The following is an 18,647-nucleotide window of genomic DNA, read 5'->3' as shown; positions in this document are numbered from 1 at the left end:
CACCCACCCCACCCACACATACACACAGAACTCTTTTCCTCATTTCCTCATTTCTTAGTATGTTTTACTCGCTGAGAGACTAATAATATGTTGTTTATATATGACTTCTCCCACCAGAAAACAAACTCCAAGAGGTCAGAGGTTGTAGTAGATACTCAATAAATATTCACTGAATAAATGAAGGAAAGGGACAGATTGAGAAGATGCACTAGCCTCTTAGATGCAAACATTTCAGCAAAAATCTATCTAGTAATCCTTGAGATTGCTGGGACTCCATTCATTCTTTACTGCTATAATCCTGGCCTTGGCCTCACTGATCCCAGTAAAGCAACAAGAAGTAAAGTGCATACAACTCCGGGTCTTATGAGTTCCTTCAATAGAACCACACAAAATTTAGAGTCACACAATAAACACTTAAAGAACCCTAGAGCAAAGGAAGGAATTAAGCACCTATGGCCATAATAGGCCTCCAGGGTCAAATCTAAAGTATCTGTAATTATAGTAATTATTATATGAACCTACCAAACATGTAGCTTTAACCATCCTCACATAGCAAAGAAGTCTTCACAGGGACGGAAATTTAATAAAATTCCTTCCCAAGATTCCTGTATGCATTACTTGTTCTCTTACTCTCTTGCCCATCTTCTGCCCTCTGCTTCCCTCCCTCCTGGGCTTCTCCAAACGTTAAAAGATATATGTATATATCTGTTAATATATGTTAAACTATATATATTATATACATTAAATATTAATATATGTATGAGAGAGAGAAGGGATAAGAAGGATGAGTTCTCTCATATCTCTCATATTTGTCAGAACAGCAGACTTATTATTAAAGCACAACCAAGTTTTTGATATAACTGTGATAAAATATGCCTTCTGGCGATGTGGGGTGCTCCAAATGAACTTTGGGATGTCTATAATATTCCTATTCAAGATTGGGATGTGTTTTAACAATGAATTCACTGGACAGGAAGTAACCTAGCTCCAAAAAGGAACTGTGATTAGAAAGAGGGGATGATAAGTGGATTTGTACATCTGGCTCTCAGGGAAGTCTATATAATACCATGTGTACAGAACACCAGTTTTCACAAAAACAAATGCAAAAATACTGATAATATTGTGTTGTTTTGTTACCTTTTTCAGAAAATTGACAGAAGTAATCCTTTGGGCAGTAATAGAATTCACATCTAAAATGGACATATCCTTCTCTACCTGACTTTCATATTCCTATAAACAGAGAATTAAGTTAGTTTCACATATGACCTGCTGCAATAAAATATTGCTATCCAGTTCTGTTCACATGTAGGAGGAAAGTGGTCACACTATAGCACTGACGGGAGAAAACATTACAATTCTTTTGCTGAGAATTGGCTTTTTAGTTTAGGACTATATACTATAATTGCTTCTGGGATGAGGTCATCTTTTGTATGTGGTACTGGTGATTGGGGTGCTCTACTGCTGAGCTACATCCCTAGCACTTTTTATTCTATATTTTGAATCAGGGTCTTGCTAAGTTGTCCATGCTGGCCTTCAACTTGAGACCTTCCTGTCTTGACTTCCCACATAGCTGGGATCATAGGTGCCACCATGCCTGGTGCAACTTGAGTTTTAAATGTAATGAGCCCTGTATGATTTTTTTTAAAGATAGAGAGAGAGGGGGAGAGAGAGAGAGAGAGAATTTTAATATTTATTTTTTAGTTTTTGGCGGACACAACATCTTTGTTTGTATGTGGTGCTGAGTATCGAACCCGGGCTGCACCGCACGCATGCCAGGTGAGCGCACTACTGCTTGAGCCACATCCCCAGCCCAGCCCTGTATGATTTTGTTTCTGTGTCCTCTAAGTGGCTGAGTGGACATCAGAATCTGGTGTCTTATTTAATTTTGCTGACATCACCCTGCAGTGGTAATGCTTCTGCACAGGCATTTTATTCAGAGATGGAAAAATAATTCCTTTCTTCATGAACTACCTCTTAGCAAGAGCAGGTGCTAGGGTTACAATACAATTGGTTATTTTTATAGGAAACATCTCTTATAATTCATCTATTATAAGACTAGTGTTATGTTGATAAATGTTTAAGAACAAATTTTTTCTAACTGGGAGGAGAAGCTCCAATTTATAGCATTTGTTGATTTATAGCATAAAAACTCTGCTGTGAACAGATTTAAAGCAACAATATGAAATCACTAAAATAGAGTTGGGAATAGGTATACATGATAGGCTCTCACCAGGTGGAGTCAGCCAGTTGTAGCACACTGTCAAATAAGATATATATATGTATATACATCTTAGAGGACACAGAAATTATAAATATATATAGTTATATATACATATATATGTGTGTGTATATACACACACACACACATACATCTTAAAGATTCTGAAATTGAGATGTGCCTTATAATAAATGTATAACTTAACTATAGTTATATTCCCTCCTCAGTCCCCCAAAGCTGTTATTAAATTGGTAATGCATTTTATAACAAAAATAAAACAGTTACATAAATTTACAATACACAAAAAGGATTTTGGCTGTTAAATAGATTGTCTCAAGAACACTAAGCTAAAAAGCAAGCTGAAGACTTTTTGGAATTTAGGAGATGCATAAAGAGAAGGGAGAAAACTCTATCTACAGATTATTAGTTAAGAAATACTAACAATGCTGGGCCCAGTGGCACACGCCTATAATCCCAGTGGTTTGGGAGGCTGAGGCAGGAGGATTGAGAGTTCAAAGTCAGTGTCAGCAAAAACAAGGCCCTAAGCAACTCAGTGAGACCCTGTCTCTAAATAAAATACAAAACGTGGCTGGGTATGTGGCTAAGTGGTTGAGTGCCCCAAGGTTCAATCCCTGGTACCGACTCCCCCCAAAAAAATACTAACAAAGAAATTAAGATGGGTTTAAAAAAATATTAATTTCTCATATAATAAATCATATTCAAATAAAAACCAAGTACCTGGAAGACTAAATCTGGAATCTCTGAATCATAAAGAGGCATTTGCTGCAAAATGAAAACATCTAATTGACCAGCATTTCTAAGCTGCAAAAGCTGGAAACGTTTACTCTTTTTCATTTCCTCTTCAGAAACAAAGTTAAATTCATCTTGTAACTGTTCAAGACGGAAATAATTTGAAATATCCTGTCCCTTATATCTCATATACTGTAAGACACAAAAATGTAAAATCTTTCCTTAAAATATTATTTTTTAAAATTTGAGATTATTTCAAAACACTATTTCCCCTTCCACCTCAACTGTGAGAGTTAAGATTCACAAAATATGTAGGGAATGGAACAAGTAAATCTGTGTAGAAGACCAGAAAAATACAGACTCCAGCTTAAAAGGCTTCCCAACCTTTTCTCACACAGAAAATGAAAAAATTCATATTGCACACAGAATGAAAAGATGAGAGTGCTTCTAGCTGGTTGCCCTAAAAGTTGAGGAAGAATCAATATTTCTGTCCACCTGTAGCCAATTCTGCCCATCAGCTGGGAAGCTCTGATCTAGGAAAACTTAGTTGCAATAATCTAATTAATGGAGTTGCTTTATTCAACATACACAAATGCAAATGCATGACTAGTTGCCATCAGAGAGACAAAGATTTATTAGCTGTGGTTCCCCCAGGAAACATGTAATACACGAATGAATAAAAGGCAGAAGAGTCAAAAGAAAGGCTGCAGGAAGGCAAGAAAAAAAAAAAAAGAATACAGGTCTAATGCAAATTGGACTTACAGGGTGGGTAAGACAGCTACTACGAATGCCCGCTTCATGCAATGGCATGAATATAGGTATAAAGAAAACTCATGTAGGTACACAGAGCAGTTCAGTTGACTGTAAGGACAAATCAAAGTGACCAGATAATGGAGTTTAAGGGAAGTCATCTTGATATTTTTAGTGTCTAATAATATGGTTGGCACATAACAGATGTACCATGGATGTTAGTCTGAAGGCTGGCCTGCTGAATGTGCTGTGGGCTGAAAGTAGAGGCAGAATACAATCCATCAGGCCTAAAGTAATAATTATTTAGTTGCTAAATTTCTAATTACCTTAACAATACAGTAAAATAGCTGAAAACTGTCCTCAAATTTACTGTCATATGATCCCTAGTTCCTAAAAAAATATACAGCGAACTATGGGAAAGTACAAGGCAGTAGAGCTTAGGAAATAGAGTATAATTACAGTATTGTTATTTGCTATAACTTACTGTCATAAATTCCACTAAATCAGAATATTCTGGATTATTTGGATCAATTCTGACTTCATTTGCCCATTCAAAAAGTTTCTGTGCATTGACTAGCCAGGGAATTCCAGGAATGCTTCTTGCATCTACATTCTTTAACACACTAACAGAGAAAATACTTTGTGAATTTGCACATAATATGCAAGTTATACATCATTATACAGGCTAACACTTACCTATTCTGGGTATTTAAATCTAAAATATATCCATATTTGCATTTAAGGATAAAATGGAAGGATTAGATATGTATCTCTCCTAACTTTTCTCCCATTTTTTCTTCATGATAGCTTTTTATTAAATGTCTACTCTTCATTAAGAGACAACAAGATTCTTAAAGATAAGTTCTATAAAAATTCATCTTTGTCATTCACTCTGTGGAATAGCTAAAATATATTAGATGCTTAAATGAATGGTATTTATTGGCTGTATTCTATAAACCCTAAGCATAATAAAATTATTAAATATTATCTTTTCATAGGATGCACAGTATTAAAATTTAATTCAAATAATTGCTTAAGCAAAATTAAGGAAGTACACAATATTTAAAAAAAACTCTTAGGCTATATTGTTGTAGTTAAAATATAACAGAGAACAATGTAATTAATGTGGGCACTATGGTTTAAGGGAGGATCTTTGATCACATGAGATTATCTTCAAATATTGAGGCTAGATTCATAATATGTTCATAATTGATTTTAGCCATAGGCTAAGTGTAAAAGGAATTCAACTCTAAAGATTTCTTTACATCCATTGATTATTCAGTTAATCTCTTCACAATGATCTGTTTCATTATGTATAAGCAGAAGAATTTGGATTTCCAAGATCCCTTCTGTAAAGAACTTGATTCATAATTTCTCAACTATAAATTTAGATTCCATAAACACAGTTCTGACACAGATTCAATAATGCTTCAGGCCAAACATAAACACAAATTTTATATTGTCTTCTTTTCATCAATATCGGTTCATATTTCTGTATTTCTGTGAAGAGTCTTCTGAAGGATTTATTAATACAGACAATGTCTGGTATGGTAGGATGTAAGCCAATTACATAGGTGAAGTTCAAGTGGTCTCCCTTTCCTTTACTTCATGTTTCTTCCCTCATGGTTGAATTATTTTGATGTTTGTCATAAGAAATCTTTTGGACCTGAAATCATGTAACAAAATTAGCTTCTCCTAAGAATGATCTTGGCCCAGATACCCTAGAAAATAGGGCCAGAGGCAAAGCTTAACTGTATTAGAATAGAATACCCATTATATTCTCTTAAAGAAAAGAAGTTATTATTGCATCTCAATATAATCCCATGATTTGTCTCAGGGAAGAACACAATATTAGTAGTAAAAACTAAAGTAGTAAAAACTGCAGGGTTGGATTACAAAGACTCCCTCAGATGCTTTCTATAATTAGGTGTTCAGCTGTGGGCTGTGGCAAAATCCCTGTCCAATCAGACACCAAGTGAGTAACACAGTCTCTTGGCTCAAGACCAATCGAGGATTTAAAATGTTCACTTTGTATATGGAGAGCTAGAAATACACAAGGGGCATGTGTATTTCTTGGAACAAGAATAAAATTTCTAGGATTTTCGTTCCAGCAAAGTGATAATGCATAAATGATTCTTTGTTAATCCAGAATGATTAGGAGATTTAAAAGTTCCAGAAATAAAATTCTGGGGTGTCTTGGCTGCCTACAAATGAAGAGCTATGGAAATGCATTTCTCATTATCCATGTGGCTAACATCCTAAGCATTAATACATTCTCTTACTTACAAATGTACTTAATGACTTAGTAGAGTGATTTAAATAAAGGAATAAATCTACATCCAAATAAAGTAAACTGCTTCTACTGCTGCTTGGGTTTTCCCTTTTTTTACACACACATTTTGTATGATGCCTTGCTGAGACTTGGCATTCTTTTTGAAATATAAAAGTTCATTACCCACACACAAAAAAAAAGAAGAAGAAGGAAAAGAAGGAGGCGGAGGAAGAGGAAGAGGAGGAGGATGCCGACAACATGTTTTACCTACAGTATGCAGATCTTGACTGTGGCATAGGTGTTAGAGGAATACCATTTTCATCTAAGGCCCATGAAAGAGAATAGCTAAGTTTTCCTGATGTCAAAAGACAAAGTTCTTCAGTTTCATTTCCCTCAAGAAGGAAAGGCACATCTGTTTTATAAAAGGCATTAAAAACATGATTTTTTTTAGAACATGTACAGTTAGAACACATTTCCTCATTTCTTCTAGGAACACAAAGTTTTATGCTGACCCCCGCTCTTATCTCTGCACTCCCTCATTTCCTCTCTAAAGTACCTCAAGGGAAACAGGTTCAGGCAGACTACAAAAAATAGAAGGAAATATTGAGCTGAATACACAGGGATGAGCATTTCTGTTTTCCTTTTCTTATGCCTGGAAATTTCATAACCATTCTTTCTTGGAATGGCTTCCAGCAAGAAAGGACCATTGGCAGCAGAAAAGGGGCATGTGAGCTACTCTTTCTCCAGCTTTCTCTACATTCCTGAGTCTTCTTTCAACTTTTTCTTTCTCCATCTCCAGAAAACATACTTGAAACTTGTGCTAAGTTCCTAGTGTTTCCTAAATTTTTTGAGTCCTCAGTCTCTCTCCCTGTTTTTCTGCTTCATGTGGACTCCAGGCAGACTACATTCTTCCTCATCCTCTGTCCTTTCCAGGCTCTTTTACTATTTATTTTCTTGTTTCTCTTCCTTGTTCATTTGTTCATAGCTCCTTTCTTTTCACCAGATGGGCACAAGTGGTTAAAAAATCCCTAGGGTGGAAAGAAAGAAATCTTGGGAAGAAGGAAAGAATGTTCTCAGAGATGTGCTAACTTAAATATACTTGCAGACAAAGAGTAAAATGGGTGCAAAAATAAATGGACAGAAACATCCCTTCATTCTTTTGTCCTTTTCTCAATTCTTCCCTCCTTTCTTCCTACCTTCTTTTCTTTCTCCATCCTCTACACAGTTTGAAGACTAATTAACATGTTCTGGAGTCCCTTAGGATCATTTAGGATTTGTTACTTATGCACAAAACTGGAGGATAAGAAACATATTTAATAAACTCACTACTTCCTACTTCTTCATCCACGGGAATTACCAGCTTATCAGAACTAAATTCTATATATTCCAGAACACTTTTGCCTTTCACCTCGGTGTTGTTAGGTAAAGGTAAGTACAGTTTTGCCAGTAAACTTGTCCTTTTACTTTTTTCATAAACCTAAATATAAGAGAAATGGTTGGTAACTCACTGAAAATACAAAACAGAAAAGTGAAAGAAAAAAATACAAGGACCATCAATAAGATATTTATATCATTTTTTAAAATACTAGACTAAAAATCAGCTATTGTTCAATAAGATTTCATTCACAGGATTAAAAGGAAAGTAGATAATCATGTGACCTTAGAAGTGTAATGCCTTTTGCTGGTTTCATAGAAAATTAGCAGAATATGAGGCTTACAAATATAGTATTGAGAATATACATATAACATAATACCCTAATAACCTGACTTTTGTGTACAGATAACATAATGCCCTAATGCCTTACCTTTGTATAGCACTTTTAAAGTTCTTATATTATTCTTCTCACATTACAAATAAAAAAATGGAAACCTCATATTAGTTTTTATTGTGATTGAAATCTAGGTTGAATTACTTAGGAAAAAGTAAGAGTTATTGGCTCATGAAATCCAAGCACAAGCATAAGAAGTTATGGGAGCTGGGGAGGAAGGAAAGTTCTATAAGAAGAAAAGGAGGTACTAAGCAGACAGCCCCAGAGAACACTGGGCATGAAACTCAGGTCTTGTGATTCTATACACTGTGCTTTCTATAGAGTTTCCTATAAGTTCACTGCCATCATTAGAAACCTAACTCTTTTTCAATAGAAAAGTCTTATTTTTGGCCTAGACTGTGTTGTCAGTACTTGGAGAAACAGTGATAAGTGGTCTAAAAGAAGAAAACCAAGATGGGGGTGGGGGTGGGTCTGCTCCTTGAAAGATAAGGAAGGAAGCTAATCAAAAGGATAGCTGATTAGTCAAGAAGACAAGAAAAATGAAAGACAAAGAGATCAATATTTCTTGTGGTTGCTACTTCCTGGTGAGAATGAATTTAAGCCAACACACTGGTCCCTTTGACAAAGGCATTCCTAATGCAAAAAAGTTTCGTTTGTAGGAGTCGTGGGTCTATGAAATAAATTTCTTATTGTAAATCAGTAAATTAACTAATTAAAAAAAGAAAATAAACAGATAAATATATTCAGATGTTGAATTGGCATTCTGATTTTATACATCAGCCTCATCAATTTGCTTAAGAGTATGCAGATGCATTCTCAGTGGACTGTCAAATCCAGGTTTGAAGACTACAGGTGGGAGGCCAGACCTTGGAGAGGGCTAAGGAATTCCACCTGGTGCTGTCTCTTTGTGCTTCCTGCCTATCACTAACTGAGTGGCTTTCTTCTGCCACACTCTTTGGCCATGATGTTCTGTGTCATCTCAGGTCCAGAGCTATGGAGTTGGCTGACGATGGACTGAACCTCTGAAACCCTTAGTGACCAGCATTTTCCTATGACTGATTAACTGGCATGACAAATTAATTCACTTCTCTAGACCATTTTGAAAAAAAGTTCTAGAGGAGTTGCAAGCAAGGAAGGTAAAGTGCAGACTGGATTACCTTTCTCAAGCTCCTTAAAATCTCCTATTCTTAACTGAGAGCACAGTCAGTCTTGGTATAGAACCACTTGATCTCTGACTCAGAAAAATATCAAGAGAAATATTCTGTTAGAAATTCACTGCAAAGATAGCTGAAACCCTAAAAAAAAAAAATTACAGGAGACATTCTACCTTCTAAGAAGACAAAGGAAAGGAAGTAAAAAACAAACAAATAAAACCTCTTTTTTTTTTCCTTTGGAAAAATATCATCTTATTTCTCGAGCCTGTGTTAATGTAGACAGGACTTTGTTTTGATGAGTTAAAAACAAAGATATAAAGAAAAATTTGCACTTCCCTCAGGGAGAAAACTGTACACCTCATAAAAATGTCTTGGTTACAAAAAGTTCAAACTTCTGCTCTATAGTTCTTCTGCATAAATTTTACTCATGTTTTCTCCTTTTGTGCTTTGAAATATAAATGTTTGATCACCTTGTCCCTTACTGTCTATGTGAAAAATAAGATATATTAATAACTGAAGTGAACAAAAGAATTCTACCCAGTGAGGTTTCCCAGAGACAGTCTTTAACACCACTGATGGCAATGGTAAGAAGTCTGGTCAACATAGTTTTTTGATACTGGGAATGAACCCAGAGGCTCTTTTCCACCAATATACACTTCTAACCCTTTGGATTCTTTATTTTGATCAAGTCAAATTACTAAGTAATTTCTCACTAAATTACTAAGGCTAGCCTCAAATTTGTGATCCTCCTGCCTCAGTCTCCTGAGTAGCTGGGATTACAGACACGGACCACTGTGTTGGGCTTGTTCAGCATATTTTTAACGTAGGAACTTCAATAGAAGGATATTGCAGGTGATAGAAACTTGGGTAAATAAATAATGAATAAAGCACTCATCAGGGATAGAACCAAATTTTTCTAGGCATTACAAAAATAATTTTAAATTAGACTAGTAATTATAATTCTCTCCACACTCCAAACTCTACCTTCACACAAATAAATCTTTATTCCCTCTTAAAACAAATAAATAAATAAATACTTTTAGGTCTAGCTTCAAATTTAACCCCTACATTAGCCACAAGGACTTATTGTCTAACTTTATTAATTGTTCCCAATTTTTAAATGATCCTATTTTCTTCTGCTTTTAGTATAAGTGGTCTTTGATCTGGGATCAGGAGTCTCCTGTATGTTTTTTCACCTGATTTTTAAAGGGATCAAAATTTAAAATATGAAGAAAAAATACAGCAATACTGAAGCCATCAGATCAAGGATAGGGAAATGTATAGAAATCACTCAATGTTCTTAGTAGATATGCAACTTATTATATTTTAAACAGCCTTCTTCCAACTCACTTGTGAATGAACAGTAATAATGCACATCAAGGATTGGCAGGAATTTTAGCAGGATTAACCACAAATAAAATAATTTTGTATTTATGAAGTAAAAGGCCATAAGAGAGAAGGAATATGCATTTATTAATTATATACACATTGTTAACTATAGAAAAACCATCTTTAATATAAAAATAACTTATCACATAACAGTAGCTAACATGAAAAATTATGCATGGCAAAAAATAAGATACAAAAGTAATGACAATGGCATACCTCCAAGCAAATTGTTTCAGGCCAATATATTAACTGGATATTGAAAATTTGCTGAAACATTACTTTAAAATCAAGCTGTAGAGGAGATACTGAAGTGCAAGAAACTTGTTTATTGTTGTAAAGTATTTTAAGAAAATATTTAAGCTTCTGAATTTTGGCTCTTCTCTTTTGTTCTTGCCTAAAAATTAAATGAATCTTTAAATGACCCATGGAAAACAGAATGGTTATAAAATATCTTTTTTTTTCCAAAATGTATCTTAGTATGTTAAAAAGATAGTTATTTTAGAGAATGAATGGTATCTTTAAGTCAAATAATATCTGCCTATATGTGGATAAAAGTTTCCCCTTCCAAGTCAGATGTTTTTAAGATATATATATATATATAGAGAGAGAGAGAGATATAGATATATATATCTATATATATATATATATTCAAAAATAGAAAAAGAACTAAAAAAATCATGGTACTATAGATAATTTAGCTATTTATTTTACTAAATTATAACAGATTACAGCATTTATCCACCAAATGTTCTGTAAGAGAAGAAAAGTGAGAAACTTGGTCATGGGGCAGGGGTTAGGGGACAACTTACATCTGTTTTCTAAATTTCATAAGACACATTACGCACACACAGTGTTTTCAATAACTTCAAAGCTGTGCAACAGGCAATAGGCCTGCTATTATCCTCTTGAAAGGTCTTCGTAAATCTCCTAGGTTTTGGGCTGTGCACAAGACAGCAGAGAAGCCATTCTTTCTCTGAACCCAAAGATCAGAGAGACAAACTAGGTTACTTCCCTGAAACCTACTTTCCTTATTGGAAACAAAATGATCCATGAGTGATATGAAACTCCTAGAACCTTCCCTCCATCCATTCATCCACCCAACCAACATTTCAGGAGCATCTTCTCAGCTGCAGGGAAACTGACACAATGATATGTAAGACTTGATCCTCTTTTGAGAAGGGAGAACACTTGTTGAAAGATAAGCCCTAGATTGAGACTGAAAATTTCCTTCTACTGCCCCCTCCCTTGCCCCTACCGATGATCCTATGCACCCAGAACCTCCATGCCCATTATCTGCCCATTTTCTCTGTAATCTTCTCAGAAGGTTAGGGGAAAAAAGGTATTTCTTCCTAGCTCCCTTTATACTTCTTTCTAAAAGTAGTTTTAACAATGAGCTCATAAATTGATTATGAAAATTTGTTAAATCGGGATTATATTTATCTTCAGGAAATCTCGCCTTTCTTCTTAATCTATAAACCATTCTTTTTAAAAAATATTTTATTTTTTTTAGCTGTAGTTGGGCACAATACCTTTATTTTATTTATTTATTTTTATGTGGTGCTGAGGATTGAACTCAGGGCCTCACACATGCTAGGCGAGCACTCTACCGCTGAGCCCCAGCCCCAGCCCTAAACCATTCTTAATTCCTCCTCAATCTCTGTATTAATTTCATATCTCTATCCTTGATATAAACATATTACTTTTCTCTGAAGAATCAAGTTTTATTCAGCTAGATATTTAAATGGATAGCAACACTACAAGATAGCAATGGCTGTAGAAAGATTATGAAACATTATATTTCCTTTTGCCTTGACTTCCACTGTTTTAATCCAGCTTTTCTAGCACTAATATCTTCTTCCAACTCTTTTTCCTCTTTCCCTTCAACTTATATTTTTATAGCTCCTGTTTTTTCCCTTCATTTAGATGATCCTTTTGTATGTGACTGACATAATAAATGATTTCAGGCATTTATTGGGAAGGTGTAGAGCAAATGAGTGTTGCTTCACTGTTGCACATCTCTAGTTAGAAAGAGTGGCTCTGTGTCTGCTACTCTTAATGTTCACTTTTCAATGTAACTATCAATGAATATGAACAGTTACTGAGTATCCACTGTATTCTAACTCCATGCTAAATGGTGCGTTTCCAAAATACTTCAAGATAGAATAGCAAAGTCTCCCATGGGACAGAGATGTTGAGGAACTGGACTTAGTTCAGCGTTCTGACTTGCCATATCCTCTTTAAGGGAGATTGGATCCACAGACTTAGTAGATGAGAGAAATGGGTTATGTATGATGCCAGTTTTTTACATAATTTACTAGGTGCATAGTTCAATGAAGAAGTCACAAGTGGGATAGAATGAAATTTGTACTGTTGAAGAAGGAGATTGTCTGGAGGTCCTCTTGATAGGGAACGGTTTTTATGGGAGCAAGGGGTCCTTTAATGAGCACAGGTGACAGTATAATCTTGTTTTTTTTTTTTAAGCAGTAGTTTTATATTCCACCTATCTATATATGAATAAAAATTACTATCCTAACAAAACAATTACACTTACTAGTGAAGCTATTATAGCCTTTATGACAAGCCAAACTGGCTTTTGTCTCACTTCAGGTCACATATTAGATGTGTGACCCTGGGCAATTTAACCTTCTTTAGCTTGCATTCTCCCACCTCTAAGATGAGGATAACATTAGACTCCACAGAACTATGGGGATTGTCAAACATGAGCATGTTTTAAAAAAATGAACTTAGCAGAGTGTCTAGTATATGGCACTCACTCAAGAAATAATTACTAAAACTAATTCAATTAATAGGCTATGTAATGAAAAAAATTCTTTAAAAATGCTTACAGTGAACACTTGGATAAATGTGTTAATTCTGCTGTGAACGAAAGTTGTGGTATCAAGGAAAATGGCTCTATTATTTCATTTTCTGTTTCTTCAAGCTCTGATGATAAACATAACAGGTTCTAGAACCAAAAAAGTGAAAATAAAAATAAAAAATATATAACTTACACCAGGTACATTCATTGTTTAGGACAATTATTCTTAAAATTAAAGTTGACTTCTTATATTTATCATTTTGTTAGAATCTGTTACATGTATCAAGATTTCCTATTCTACAATGACATACTATGATTAGCTTAAGATGAGTTGAATGTTATTTTGCAATAAAAAATACCTCCTGTTTTCCTCTACTCTTAAGTGCTTTTCCTTTGGTTTTCTTCTTAGTCTGAGACATTTCTTGATTTCCTGTTTGTTTCTGCTTATCAAATTTATTTATATCTGTCCTAATTAAGAATAAATAGAATTATTTAAAGCAGAAATAATGGAGGTGTTTGAGTTGTTAGAGGTCTTAGCAAAACCCATACATGCAAACACACTCACACAAAACCAATTTCTTCCAACAAATACTCTTATAACCTAAGGAAATTAACAATATGATAAACAGAAAAAATCTTCCTAAGGTTGTTCCATTTTCACAGATTTCTCCTTACTTAGTAAATCTACCATTAGCATTCACAGTCCTTTTCTAAGGATATCAAGAAAACTTTCCTCTGGTGAGAATAAACAACCAGAGGAATGGGGTGATGTAACTAAAGAGCAACCGGCAACCATGTCTCCTCTCACATTTTTTCCCTCTGTTTAAGTTATGAGACCATGACCAGGTGACCAGATATTAAGTATAGAACACAGCTATACTCCTTGGTGCTTATGCATAAACATTAAGTAATTACTGACATTAACTATCTGCTACTGTTCGTATTAGTTAATTCTTATCCAGTATTCACTATATGCAATGTTCTAAGAAGTTTGTGCATATTCACTCTTTCAAGTCTCACAATGTTGTGAAGTGGGTATACTATTTTTTTTTCTCTTTTATTAGTTCAACAAAACCCCACTTGTCTGGAATCCTTTCAGAAAATAACCGACCAAAGAGTTGAGTTTTCCTGATAGATTAAGGGGTTTTTTTGTTTTGTTTTGTTTTTTAACCTCTCAGTATAAGGTTTCATTTTTTTCAGTTTCAAACTTTAAGAAGAAAATCATTTGGGAAGATATTCTGTGCTGTGTTGTGAATGTCATATGGTTCAGCTATTTTGGAAAACAGTCTAGCAGTTCTTCACTAGGTTAACTACAGAGTTATCATTTGCCACAGCAATTCCTCTCCTAGGTATGCCCAAGAGAATTGAAAACATGCCCACACCCGAGGAGTGAAGGTTAAGGGGAAGATGGTGTCTTTTGGGAAAGATTAAAATGTTCTAAGATTACATTGTGGTGACTGTTTTGGAACTCTGTGAATATATTAGAAACCATTGAACTGCATACTTTAAGTGGGTGAGCTGAATGGTGTGTGAATTATATCTCAATAGGCTATTAAAAGTATTCTGGAGAAGTGAATGTAAGCCCAGGTCTACTGAGAAAGCTGAATGTTAAATATGAGGAAGAAAAAAAGGGTCTCAGGTGGGATTGGAGTTCAGAATAGTGAGAACAGAAAGTGGTGGTGGGCAGGCAATATGGGTCCATTTATGTTATCTGTAGCTCTTCTTTCTTACACAGGGGATCATGATATATAGGTATGACAAGTCAAGTTATCAAGTTTACATTAATTTAGGAATCTAAGATAAAGTTCCACGGTAGGCTTAGGTTAAGAAACTGTCAGATGCACTTTTGCTAAAATCTACTGCAGCAGAAAAAAAACATCAGTAAAATAAACATCTTTCCTAATTGCCTAAAATTACACTGAACTTGTGGGGAAGGAACTGGCTATTTCACTATGAGTTCATAAGTAACTTAAGTGATTAATAAATTTAGTTTTGAACTATAATGACATTTCTTCTAGTATATATGTTTTTATAACTTTAGCAACTTACCTAAAATGTTTCACCTAGGAGTATGATTGTTGAGTCTATTTTAAACTTTATTAAAAAGAGCCATTTGCTAACCTCTGTTTCTTTTCACTGTTTTGGATTTTAGTTACTTGAATGGGTATGTAGTGGCATTTCACTGCAGTTTGAATGTAAATTTCTTTATTGATATGACATGATATTATGAATCTTTTCATGTGTTTATTTGCCATCCATATATCTTCTTTAGTGAAGTATCTATTCAAAGCCTTTGCCCATTATTAAGTTGAATTGTCTTCTTACTAAATTGTAGAAATTGTCTGACTTCACGATACAAGTCCTTTGTACACTATGTGGAACAGTTGTCTAGTTTCAAGAAGTCCCACTTATTCCTGGGCTGTTTCTCAGAGGAACTATAGGAGTCAACAGAGCAAACACTTACCTCTGAAACTGCAACTTTATTGGAGTGCTTGTAAATCCTTGACGTAGTCTCAGGGATTTTATCTGTTTCCAGGTCTGTAACATACTGTGTAGCAGGGAGAGGTTCTTTTCTTTTTCTAAGTCATATAGTTGTTTTGTGTTACTGCGACAATAATGGCAGATCAAATATAAGTTGGTGCATTAGAACTGTAAGTCCTTAAAAATGGTCTGGAAGAATGTGTTAGAACTACTCCTGTCGGTCCCTTCACCTTATTTTTTTCCCCCATTTTGTTTACATCTGAAACCCCCATCATCTTATTTTAAAAATTTTACCCACTGAAATTTAATCATTAAAAAATAATTCCGTGAAGGTTTTTCACTATTCAAAAGTGCCCTGACAAAATAAAATTCTCCTGAAAAAGGAAATATCCTACCGTGAATTCCACCAGATCTTGAAGTACCACAGAAATAAGAAGAAAAGAACAGCGAAAGAAAGAAACGGTGGGAAACCCATACATTGTGACAACTGTTCTTGCAGGCTCTGTAGCATTTTAATTAACTTCACTATTTATGAAAAAGAAAGGCAATGCTTTCAATGCTTTCACTTGTATTGGCAGATTGATGCTTTCACAGCTTTTATTTTGCCATCTAATAAGTTCAAACTGGTATCTTCAAAGCCACTAGGGTGTGGACTAGTTCCAATTTAGGATGCCAAAATCTCAAGAGATCTTGATGGAAAAGATGGTGGTGTCCCCGAACGATAGTTTGAATCACTCTAAGGAAGTGCTGGGGAAGAATTCTTATTTAGTTAAAGTGCTTGAGGACACCTTTCAAAAGTCAGTTTATATCACTTCCTCAGTGTAGCTTTTCAAGTGCCTCATCATATGGCAGAGGGCAGAAGGGAAGAGAGATAGCCAGATACAGAAAGCACTCCCCAAAGTCCTTTTATTCAGGCACTAAGCCTACCTATAAGGGTGGAACCTTCATGGCCTAATCACTTTTTAAAGGCTATACCTGTCTCGCTACTGTTACATTTGCAGTTAAATTTTAACCTAAGTTTTAGAAGGAACAAATATTCAAACCATAGGAGCATGATATTCTTATATTTTGTCCATGCTGCAGCGTACACCAGAATTTACTTTCTTTTCAAGGCTGACATTAGATTGTGTGTATATATATGGCATTTTGTTTATATTAGACATGATATTATAAATATCATTCACTGCTGGACACTTGGGTGGCTTCCACCTTTTGGATATATTTGTGAATATGTTACGAACATGCATGTACAAATACCTATTCAAGAGCCTGGTTTTGGGCTGGGGATGTGGCTTAAGCGGTAGCACGCTCACCTGGCATGCGTGCGACCCGGGTTCGATCCTCAGCACCACATACAAACAAAGATGTTGTGCCCGCCAAAAAACTAAAAAATAAATGTTAAAAAATTCTCTCTCTCTCTCTCTGTCTCTCACTCTCTCTTAAAAAAAAAAAAAAAAAAGACCCTGGTTTCACTTCTTTGTATATACATACCCAGAAATAGAATTGCTACATCATGGCAATTCTATTTGTTTGTCTGGGGTACTGGGGATTAAACCCAGGGCTTTGTGCATGCTAAGCATGCATTCAACCACTAATCTACATTTTTATTTTTTGAGGAACCACAATAAATTTTTTCCATAGAGGCTGTCTCATTTTTATATTCCAACCAGCAATGCGAAAGAGCTCAGATTTCTCTACATTTTTCACCAATGTTTGGTTTTTTTTGATAATAGTTATTCCGGTAAGTATAAAGACATACCCGTGTCTCTGACTGCTTTTAATATATTCTTTGTCTTAGTCCACATGATGTGTTTAGGCGTCTACTTGGGTTTGTTGGGCTTCTTGAAATAATAGATGGACATTTTCCATTAACTGTAGGAAATCTAACATCACCTCTTTGGTAATTATTTTGCCTCATTTTCTTTCTCTTCTCTTTCTAGGACTCAAATACATGTTAGATTTTCTTGCTGTATCTTGTGTTTTTATAGTCTCATTTTTATCTTTCATCTTTTTGTTTCTCTGTGCTTCATTTTGGCTAGTTTATTTTGACCTATCCATAAATTTATGAATTTAGGCTTAATCCATTAAGACAACTTACTGAATTCTTAACTTTGGTTATTGTATTTTTCATCCCTCTAATAATAATAATAATAATAATAATAATAATAATAATAATAATAATTATTTGTAGTACTGGAGATTTAACTCAGGGGTGCTCTACCACTGAACAACATCCTCTGCCATTTTCATTTTGAGACAGTTTAGTTGCCCAGTCAGTTGCCCAGGCTGGCCTCAGACTCCTGTATTGCTGAGGTTACAGGAGTGCATTGTGGAGTCTGGCTTCATCCCTCTAAATTTTTTATTTTCTCTTTCAAATGTCAGCTTATAATGTCTCTTTGATAAACCTTTCTAAATTTTAGCTTACCTCTGTCAATATAGTGTGTGGAGGCTGAGGATGGGATTTGTTTACTTCTGGTTCCTATAGAACTCTGTTCCCTGTCCTCAGAACAACTTGCATTTCATCTGCCACTTACCCCATTCTTATCCCAGTTTGACAAAAGGGAACTCTCTCTCCCAGCTACTTCTCTTTTGGGGCTCATACCCCAAGACAGAGATGGCTCAGCTATTTGAGCTCCTTTGATGTCTGGTATCCTCCTTATTCTCAATTTTTTTCTTGTGTCTTTTGTGCATTTAAGAGAAAATATATATATTTCATCTACTCATTTTAGTTGTTTTTGGAAGGATGGTTGACTGGCATTACTAGAAATGATAGTCCTCCATTGAATTTTTGTTTGATTCTTCAAAAAATTTTTTTGCTATTTTTTTTCTTCTATGGGATTTTTAAGGTAGATTTTGTCTAATGTTAACAGAGCCATCCCTGTTCTCTTTAGTTACTATTTGTATAAAATTTCATTTTCTGTACTTTTACTTTCAAGCTATTTGCATCTTTGGATCTAAAGTGTCTCATATAGACTATATTTGCTGGATCACATATTTTTATCTTTCCTGTCAATCCTGGCCAATCCTTTTTTTTTTTTTTTTAGAG

The 18,647-nt window shown here is 34.8% G+C and overlaps 1 protein-coding gene across 1 annotated transcript in view; it reads right to left on the bottom strand.

The window, feature by feature from the left end:
• The window catches only part of Cc2d2b (coiled-coil and C2 domain containing 2B), a 93,961-nt gene that overhangs the window by 46,649 nt on the left and 28,665 nt on the right, over positions 1-18,647 (bottom strand). Inside the window, 9 exon segments of the mRNA XM_048807053.1 lie at positions 1,138-1,230; positions 2,957-3,160; positions 4,203-4,341; positions 6,258-6,402; positions 7,317-7,467; positions 10,519-10,696; positions 13,149-13,267; positions 13,480-13,588; positions 15,585-15,725. Of these exon segments, the coding sequence (XP_048663010.1) occupies positions 1,138-1,230; positions 2,957-3,160; positions 4,203-4,341; positions 6,258-6,402; positions 7,317-7,467; positions 10,519-10,696; positions 13,149-13,267; positions 13,480-13,588; positions 15,585-15,725 (1,279 nt within the window).

The sequence above is a fragment of the Marmota marmota genome, unplaced genomic scaffold (assembly GCF_001458135.2).
Source record: "Marmota marmota marmota unplaced genomic scaffold, marMar, whole genome shotgun sequence".
Taxonomy (NCBI): Eukaryota; Metazoa; Chordata; class Mammalia; order Rodentia; family Sciuridae; genus Marmota; species Marmota marmota.
Note: the sequence above shows the minus strand (reverse complement) of the source record. Positions and strands in the feature narration are given on the sequence as shown.